The following is a 10,000-nucleotide window of genomic DNA, read 5'->3' on the forward strand; positions in this document are numbered from 1 at the left end:
GGTGTCGCCGTTGGAGCAGCTCGTGGCGTTTGTCGCGCTTGTAGTAGAGCGCGGCGAAGGCCAGCACGTTGAGGAAGAGGAGCGAGGCGCCCACCGCCACCGTCACGCTCAGCTCCGTCGAGTAGTCCCGCGTGGCGTCCGGGAACGGGGACACGCGCGGGCGCTCCGAGCCCTCGGGCTCCGGGTCGGGCGGGTAGGTGGAGATCACCGGGTGACGCGTGGAGCGGGTGCCCGGCCCCTGCCCCGAGTTCTTCCAGCCGGGCCTGTGACCCCCGCTGGGGGGCAGGCGGGTGGTGATGAATTTGATGAACTCCTTGTGTAGTGCGTGCAGGTGGGGCACCAGCTCCAGCCAGAAGGCCACCTTGTTGGCGCGGTAGTTATCGCGGACGCGCGGCTTCAGGCCGATGTGCAGGTACTGCTTGTCCTTGGAGCTGAACTTGGGCCAGATGACCTCCTCAAAGCGGTTGGGCTTGGTGTGGATGAATTTGGTGTCCTGGGGCACGGGGATATTCGGGTCACTGCCGGGAAACGCATTCAGAAACACAGAGTGAGAAAACAGGTGCGGACATCCACATTCAGAGCTGTTACACGCCCCCTGCAGTTGCCTACAGCCCCTGTAATACTCCCATGAGTCATGTGTTTCCATGACACACAAATCTAAAGTCCAAAACTTGCTTAACATTTACAATAAATAAAACTTTCATTAGACCAAAAGTGAAATTTGATTTTTCTCTCCGATTTTGTCTTTTCTCTGAAGTCTAAAAACACGTGAACAGATCACTTCTGCTCTGATTTGGAGCATGTTTGGACGTACGAAAGAGTGGCGATTCTAGCTCAACAGCGCACACCGCTGCTGTGAAAAAAACACTCAGACTGGCTCAAGATGAAGACCAAATCTGATCGAAACATTTCACCCTGTCGGAGAACTGAGCGCGTCACCAATCAGCAGAGGCGTTAAGTATGGCTGAAAGCTCCACCCCAAAGGGGGGGGGCTGACTGACCCGCTCTTTGCGAAGTTGGTCCAGTAGGTCATCACCACGGCACTGAGCATGACGTCATTCTTGGAAAAGTTGCAGGGAAAGAGGTCAGTGGCGCCCACCATGGGGACCCCGAAGATGTAGGGGATCTCGTCGCCGTGTGCCGCATCCGCCCACTCTGGCCGCGCCTCCGTCTGGCAGTGGTGGTGGAAGGTGTAGAAGTAGACGGGAGACTGGAACTCGGCGTGCAGCTTGGCTGTGGCCACCGCTGGTGCCACCCACTGGTGGTCGGTGAAGAGCGCCAGCAGGGTCTTGCGCCGCATGTCACCGTTATCTCGGTCGGCCCAGTCCGTGTACATGAACTTTATGGTCTCACGCAGGATGTCTTTGCCTGAGAGAGTAAGAAAGAGAGAGAGAGAGAGAGAGAGAGAGAGAGAGAGAGAGAGAGAGAGAGAGAGAGAGAGAGACAGAGTGAGAATGAGAGAGAGGGTGAGAGGGAGAGAGACAGAGTGAGAGAATGAGAGTGAGAGAGACAGTGAGAGAGAGAGGGAGAGAGACAGAGTGAGAATGAGAGAGTGAGAGTGAGAGGGAGAGAGACAGAGTGAGACAGTGAGAGAGTGAGAGTGAGAGGGAGAGAGACAGAGTGAGAGAGTGAGAGACAGTGAGAGTGAGAGTGAGAGAGAGAGGGTGAGAGGGAGAGAGACAGAGTGAGAGAGTGAGTAAGACAGTGAGTGAGACAGCGAGGGAGAGTAACGATGGGTTCAAAGACAGGTTGCACTCAGCACCTTCCTTACGCACAAAGAAACAACAGACATGAGACACGGCACGAACCATCTGGCTTTGGGAACAAGACAACAGGCAGGGTACATGGCACGAACCATCTGGGTATCCGTAGAGGTTGTCCACAAAGTTGGATATGGTGTAATCGAAGGAGGCGGCCGAGATTCCATCTTCCCCCTCGCTGTCATCCACGAACTTAAGCCCTTCCCCCTGGTTCACGCCCAGGAGGATGTCATAGTTCAGGAACTCCCCCTGCAGAAGTCACAGAGCAATGGCCAGGCGCGATGAGCGATGACACAAGAAGTGTGACGACAGCCAAGATGCAGCGGCGTGTGCTCTGCCGGCTCCTCGGTGGAAACTATGTTGCTGACACACATGAATTAGAAATAACGACCCAGATATGGCAGGCTGCGGAACTGTACACATGAAAAGCGCCCCTGGTCAAATCCGCGCATCAATAACACATACGCGTAAAAAAAAAAAAGACCCAGATACCAGACGTGATATGGAACTCTGCTGTATGATGTAAACCTCCAGTGCTTGCAGCCAACATAGCGATATCGCGATACTGTAATACCGATGCGTCATGAAGGGTCACGGGGCGTTACTGTGCTGCCGTGGCTTGTCTCACAGAGCGGGTAGTGCAAAGGGTTCGAAACAGCGAGGTCATGGGTTTGAATCACAGGAACCACATATACCGTCATGCTTATGAATATGTATATCCATATGGATAAGAGTCTCTGCCAAAAGCTGTATGTGTTTTGATTAGTGACAGCATTCACGTTATCAAACAAGCATAAATAATCATTTAAAAGTAATAGGCCAATCTTTAAATCTCATCACGTTAAAGGGTTAGCACTGTGTTTCAGTATATTGTGCAGCACATGCCAATTGCAATATGTCAGAGCGTAATCGCAATGCTGCACTGCTGTCTAGTGCGCAGGCCGCCTTGCTGGGGCTCAGCACGCGTCAGCAGCGGGAGGAGAGCGGCGCTGATCTGAGACCTGCTGCATGAGGATCTCGGGGTCATCGGGGACTACGTCGCCATCCACCACAGGCCCGAAGGCGATGTGGTAGCGTGCCGGCTGGATGTCCTGGTCCACCAGCTCCCGGAAGCTCTTCCTCCGCAGGCAGTCCACCAGGTCCGCCGTGTCGCCATAGCTACAGCCCACCTTTTTGGCCAGGATCTTGGTGTACATGAGTGGGCGGTAGTTGACGGACCAGCTGGAGATGGCGGAGCCACTCTGGGCGATGGCCCTCTGGAACAAGCCTGGAGGATGGGGGGACACAATAAACCAGTAACCATCCTGAGGTGGGGGGGGGCACAATAAACCAGTAACCATCCTGAGATGGGGGGACACAATAAACCAGGAGACAATAAACCAGTAACCATCCTGAAGTAGGGGGGGACACAATAAACCAGTAACCATCCTGAGATGGGGGGACACAATAAACCAGGAGACAATAAACCAGTAACCATCCTGAAGTAGGGGGGGACACAATAAACCAGTAACCATCCTGAGGTGGGGGGGACACAATAAACCAGTAACCATCCTGAGTTGGGGGGACACAATAAACCAGTAATCATCCTGAGGTGGGGGGGGGGGACACAATAAACCAGTAACCATCCTGAGGTGGGGGGACACAATAAACCAGTAACCATCCTGAGGTGGGGGGACACAATAAACCAGTAACCATCCTGAGGTGGGGGGACAGCGCTGATGGTGTGTGATAGATGCCAGACGTGGGGGATGACGTGAACAAAACGTAGCTGGTTGCGGGTTGACTCTGTCGGGGCAGAGAGGACTGTAGCTAGCTGTGGCTGGCAGTAGTGCTGGTGTGAGCTCAGGATGAGACACAGAAAATCTGCTTCACGACATGCTACTGTGCTGTTATGTAAAGTGCCTTCATGTACCCATGTTCCCATCTGAAGACTCTGCAATTCATTATTAAAAGCTGCCTCCTCAGTTCTCTCTCTTTCTTTCTATTTTACACACACACACACACACACACACTCTCCCTTTTACCAAGGGATACAATCATACACACAACACTGTTTACGCTGTAGCAGTGAAAAATAATAACACACAATCCTGTCCCCCACCACTGCAGTGCTTGCCTCTCTCTGAGCGCCTATCCCTAGGAAATCAATTAGGACTCTGCTGAGTGCTTCTGCACTATTCTTCTATTCTCCCTACACACACACACACACACACACACGCGCACACACACACACATCCATATTCACATGCTTCTCATTATGTATCTGTCTCAGTTCCTTGCATATTCATCACACAGTTCTCATTATAAGCCTGTATCAAACTCAGCTGCCTGTGTGATCTCATGATAACGGTATATATCAGTCTCAATCTCTGTCTCTCTCTCTCTCTCACACACACACACACACACACCTGTGACTGAGTGCAACACAGGCATGCTCACTTGGCTCTCATTATCATCCTGTGTAAAACTAACATCACTCTACAGTGTCATTAGTCCTGTTTCAGACCAGCCTCTAGCCAGGCCTTCAGAACACACACACACACACACACACACACACACACACACACACACACACACACACACAACAAAAACAGAACAATTACCAGGCTTTCCCAGACATTAAAGTGCAAAGGAAAGTTTTCACCCCCGATGACATCCTTAATAGAATGGATATTTTCCCATTTTTTATAATCACTGATAGCACAACCTCGCAGATAGCTTTAGCACTGAGAATCGTACTGCACCACCATAGCTGTATGTGTGTGTGTGTGTGAGAATGAGTGACCAAGTGAGTGTTGATAGCTGTAGCACTAAGAACTGTACTGTGTCTCCACTGCTGGGCTTAAACCCAGTTGATTTGTTAACCTTTCAGGAGAAGGAGAAACCATATTTGACTGTGTGGCTAAATATCATGTTTCATTTTTGGAACTACTTGCCACAATATTTTATAAACACACCTATATTATAAACACATTTTAAACATTAGAAGCACTTACACACAAATAAACCAAACCTAAACAGTATGGTTGGCTCTGTTTTTCTAGTAACACCTCGTTTTATTCTTTTTTGATCACTGGTAAAAGACGGACTATGCTGAGAGGCTCTCGTACATAAAGTGTTATAACTGTAATAAAACATGGGTCTCATAAGGCCTTGGTTGAGAGTAAAAAAACCTCCCCTTTAAGTGTATGCACAGGGAGTTAAGAACAACCATGACGGTGATGGTGATGATGATGATGACAAAGAAGATGAGGATGAAGATGAGGAGAATGATATCACTGCTGGAAAAAGTTAAGATTAAGAGGTGAAGACTACGGGTATATTAACGCGGATTCTGCCGAGTTTGATAACTCGGATAAATAGCCATTTTCTTAAAGAACACCACCATCTGTTACAGCACTGATTACAAAAGTGACAATGACAACAGCGATGATGATGACGAAGGCTCTCACCCTCGGAGTGGTGGGACAGGATGAGCAGGTTGACGCAGGAAGCCCCAGCCCCAGAGCCGAAGATGGTGATCCTCTCCTGGTCGCCCCCGAAGTGACCGATGTTCTCGTTGAGCCAGCGCAGTGCCTGGATCTGGTCCAGCAACCCATAGTTCCCTTTGGCTGACTGGTCCCCAGTGCTCAGGAAGCCTGCCGGGAGACAGGGGCCAGGGTGAAGAGACACGGAGGACCAGTGAAACGCTGAGCTCACGGGGAGACGGGGAAACAGGGAGATGCTGAGCTCACGGAATTTTAGTGGAGAACCTCGTTTTGCGCGGTCGCAAGGAAACGTGCACGGACCGTCCGGCTTTACAGCAAGACCAGAGAAGAACTGTACAGATACTCATCGCAGCTCTTCCGAATTCCTCTGCATGTGTACTGAGCTCTCTCAGATTACTAATGGGTGCGGAAACTCTGTCCCAGGCATACAGAACGGGCCATGAGAACTGTATTAACGAGCTTAGCTGATCACTGCATTCAGGAGCTCTCAACCACGCCATAAATCCACACGCAGCAGCCATTGACCGACGCCACGGCAGGACAGTCCACCGACACAATACTGCGACGTAGATGAAGCGTGGCTTTTACAATGGCGCACAATACGTTCTAGAATGTGCCGTAAATGAAAGATAAACGGGTCATTCGCCCCCCGTTTTCCTGTCCTCTCTGATTCTGTGCTAAGGGGATGAGCCTGTGGAGGCAGGGAACTTCCAGCAAATTTCATCTGTCTAAGAAAGCCGTCCTCGGGCCGCGCCAGCCAGCAATCTTTTCCACAGCACACGGCAGATGAGAGGGAGGAAGGGAGGAGCCAGCATAGAAGGCAAAGAGGCGGAAAACAAACGTAAACGCTCTCTGGCCTTCAGAGGTGAAGCCCGAGCGCGGGAGAAAAATGGAATATATGTCTAAAAGACAGAAGGTGAGAGGACCATCACAGAGAAGGTTATAGCATGATACAGATGAACACGGATTGGCAAGTGTCCTGTGCATAATATGCAAATTCATTACAGATATCAGAGTCACACAGAATGACAAAGAGGGCTAAATGACATACTGAACATCATGATTAAAATAAGACCAACATCTTGCTTGGGCCTGTTGACTAAGAGGTTGTCTTCTTCTCCATCTTAGCCCTGCTCTTCACTAGTCTAGTCTCTAGTGTCTGGGGTATGGTCTGTAATCCGTGCTCTTCACTAGTCTAGTCTCTAGTGTCTGGGGTATGGTCTGTAATCCGTGCTCTTCACTAGTCTAGTCTCTAGTGTCTGGGGTATGGTCTGTAATCCGTGCTCTTCACTAGTCTAGTCTCTAGTGTCTGGGGTATGGTCTGTAATCCGTGCTCTTCACTAGTCTAGTCTCTAGTGTCTGGGGTATGGTCTGTAATCCGTGCTCTTCACTAGTCTAGTCTCTAGTGTCTGGGGTATGGTCTGTAATCCGTGCTCTTCACTAGTCTAGTCTCTAGTGTCTGGGGTATGGTCTGTAATCCGTGCTCTTCACTAGTCTAGTCTCTAGTGTCTGGGGTATAGTCTGTAATCCGTGCTCTTCACTAGTCTAGTCTCTAGTGTCTGGGGTATGGTCTGTAATCCGTGCTCTTCACTAGTCTAGTCTCTAGTGTCTGGGGTATGGTCTGTAATCCGTGCTCTTCACTAGTCTAGTCTCTAGTGTCTGGGGTATGGTCTGTAATCCGTGCTCTTCACTAGTCTAGTCTCTAGTGTCTGGGGTATGGTCTGTAATCCGTGCTCTTCACTTGTCTATTTTCTCATGTCCGATTTATAGTCAGTAATTTGTTCTCTTTCTCCGTCAGTCTCCATCCCAAAGTCTTCCCCATTTCTCTTTCCCTCCTTTATATATGTGTGTGCGCGTGTGTGTGTGTGTTTGTGTGTGTGTGTGTAATTGGTTTTCTGATATTTTCTGACATGCTATTCTGCTGAGAGAAAGTGCTTGCCATCCAGGTCTCTGGGGTGTACACACACACACACACACACACACACACACACACACACACACACACACAGACGCGTGTGCGACAGTAATGCAGTGTGAGTGTACTTCCCAGCCACTTGGCCAGGCTCTGGGCTTCACAAACATGATAGTAGCTGCGACTCTCTCTCCCACATGGCCTCAGAACAGCTGTGAGGAGCGTGTGCTCGGATAAACGCGGCCCCGATGCTTCTTAGGCAGCACCACTTTCCAGACAGTTTCACAGGCCGGTTTGGCGCGGGGCCGAGCGGAACGAGCGGCTCCTCCTTCGGCCTCGATGAGCTGCACACGCCCGGTGCGAGTGTTACTCCTCCACCTAAACGCTCCACCCACCAGGGCGTCAACGCTGGATACAGACATCAGGGCGGAGCGAGGGTAGGATGGAGTCTGACAAAAAACAGGTGCCGCGATTCAAAGCCTGAGCCTGATGGAGGGAATCTCTGAGTAGAGTTCAGTCGGCTGAGAAATGGCTCAGAGGACAGGATGTTGAATGATTGATCACGTGATTGACAGTGTAAATGGAGCTGCTCAGCCATTGGAAGAGATATTGATTGAGGTGTTGGGCACGCTGTCATGGCACACACACACACACGCACACACATACAAATACACACACACACACACAAACACACACACACTTTTGTGCACACACATGGGCATACATACATACAAACACACACACACACACACACACACACACACACACACACACACTGTCTGCCATCACATTAACCTTCTCTGGAGCTGTTTGCTGCTGTTGCCTGGCAACCATCCTCTCTCCTAGAGTGCTGTCCTGCTATGTGCACACAGGTACACTCCAAAAGCTGATGTCCTTTCAAACCAGGGCGACGCATCCAAAAACACCCCCGTTTTCATGTAAATGATTATTTATTCTAATCGTCATTACTATCTCTCCATCCAGCCTTATACCAAGAGAGAAACTTGTCTAAATAATGAAATAGTTTTGGGGAAAAAAGACCAATGACAAAGGTTAAAATTCTGAGTAGAAATGTAGAATTGGTGGCATAGGAGCACTGTGAGTAATCATCAACACTCAGAACACGAGGAATTAACTCTGGCTTTAATGGAAGTGTTATCTCTCTTCATGCATGTGTGTGTGTGTGTGTGTGTGTGTGTGTGTGTGTATATATCTGTGTCTGTCTGTATGGTTGCGTGAATTTCATTTGTAAGTTCATGAATTGGTGTGCAAATGCATGTGTGTGTGCGTGCATGTGTGTGTGTATGTGCGCGTGTGTGTGCGTGCGTGTATGTGTGTGTGTGTATGTGTGCGCGCTCATGTGTGTGCGCGTGCGTGCGCATGTGTGTATGTAGGTGTGTGTGTAGGTGTGTGTGTGTGTGTGTGTAGGTGTGTGTGTGTGTGGGTATGTATGTGTGTATGTGTGCGTGTGTGTGTGTGTGTGTGTGCGCATGTGTGCGTGTATATGTGTGTGTGTGTGTGTGTGTGTGTGCGTGCATGTGTGTGTGTGCGTGTGTGTGTGTGTGTATGTGTGCATGTGTGTGTGTGTAGGTGTGTATGTGTGTGTGTGTAGGTGTGAATGTGTGTGTGTGTGTGTGTGTGTATGTGTGTGTGTGTGTGTGTGTAGGTGTGTGTGTGTAAGTGTGTCTCTGTGTGTGCCTGTCTGCGCCTCTTCTCTTCCTCTGGGTTGAGCTGGTGTCCTGCTGACTGTAGCACTGAAAGGAGCAGAGTATGCAGCAAAGTCCTGAATATTCTCTAAGCAGCTCTGGCTAACGACCAACCCACTGTGAGTCTTTAACCTCTCCTCCCTTCAGAGGAAAAAAGGAAGGAGAGAGGGGTGTTGGCAAGGAACGAAGAGAGAGAAGGTGTGAGAGAAAGAGAGAGAGAGAGAAAGTGAGAGACACAGAGAGAGAGAGAGAGAGAGAGAGAGAGAGAGAGAGAGAGAGAGGGGGAGAAGAACTGTATAAAATCCAGTATTTCAAGTGTAGGAGTCTTTTGTATTCACATTCTCACAAGTAATTAGATATACAGAATTAAAACAAATAATAAACTGTATTATTGAAAATGGTTAGATTACCATAATCTGTGAGAACTATCCAACCATATTTGGGATTCTTCATATGAAGCCAAATCTCTCTTTCTCTCTCTCTCTCTCTCTCTCTCTCTCTCTCTCTTCCTCTCCCCTCCCTCCCTCCCTCCCTCCCTCCCTCTTCTCTTTTCCTGGTATGGATCCAGAGCTAAGCCCGGCTCCTTAGAACTTCACTGAGGAGGGAATCACTCCCAGCTGGGACGGGAAGGCTTCTTAAAGGTCTGCCTGCCCTTACCCAGGCTCCTGCCGATGGGGTGTAAAGCGTGACAGCTGAGCGTGGAGCGCCTCCTCCGCCCCCAGGTGGCGCGCTCCCTAGAGCATTCCCGACGTGTTCCCTACCAGCTAAATTGGTTCTGTCTCCTCATCTCTCCCTCTCCACCCGACCCAGAGACGTTCCCCAAGTTTGCTGCGCTAAACGCTGTCCCCAGCCGGCAGTGGCCGAGAAGGTGAGGCTAAAAATGTCCCCTGCAGGTCTCCTCCGGTCAGGACGTGATGAAGGACACTGGAGTGAATCCTTTGCTTAAGAGGATGTCCCAGTGGCTGTGTCTGCATCTTGTAACGTCCCCTCCTCCCTCCGCTCCTCACGAGGATAAGCAGGCAGGAGAGGACAGGAGCGCTCTGTTTTAGGGCGGTGTGTCTACGCTGGGGGTCCCGGTCAGGAGGGTGAGGGGGCAGGCTCATTGGGAGGGGGCGTGGCTGCGAGCTTTGAGGC

At 50.2% G+C, this 10,000-nt stretch overlaps 1 protein-coding gene across 3 annotated transcripts in view; it reads right to left on the reverse strand.

Annotated features, from left to right (window-relative positions):
• Nucleotides 1–10,000, reverse strand: part of nlgn2b (neuroligin 2b) — a 54,665-nt gene that overhangs the window by 1,412 nt on the left and 43,253 nt on the right. For all 3 annotated transcript variants that reach the window (XM_035535937.1, XM_035535938.1, XM_035535940.1), the window contains exons 5-9: nucleotides 5,213–5,398; nucleotides 2,762–3,027; nucleotides 1,856–2,009; nucleotides 1,002–1,368; nucleotides 1–518 (exon numbers count right to left, since the gene is read on the reverse strand). The exon at nucleotides 1–518 is cut by the window's left edge and continues 1,412 nt beyond it. In XM_035535937.1, coding sequence (XP_035391830.1) covers nucleotides 1–518; nucleotides 1,002–1,368; nucleotides 1,856–2,009; nucleotides 2,762–3,027; nucleotides 5,213–5,398 — 1,491 coding nt within the window. The remainder of the gene's footprint in view (nucleotides 519–1,001; nucleotides 1,369–1,855; nucleotides 2,010–2,761; nucleotides 3,028–5,212; nucleotides 5,399–10,000) is intronic.

The sequence above is a fragment of the Electrophorus electricus genome, chromosome 17 (genome assembly GCF_013358815.1).
Source record: "Electrophorus electricus isolate fEleEle1 chromosome 17, fEleEle1.pri, whole genome shotgun sequence".
NCBI lineage: Eukaryota > Metazoa > Chordata > Actinopteri > Gymnotiformes > Gymnotidae > Electrophorus > Electrophorus electricus.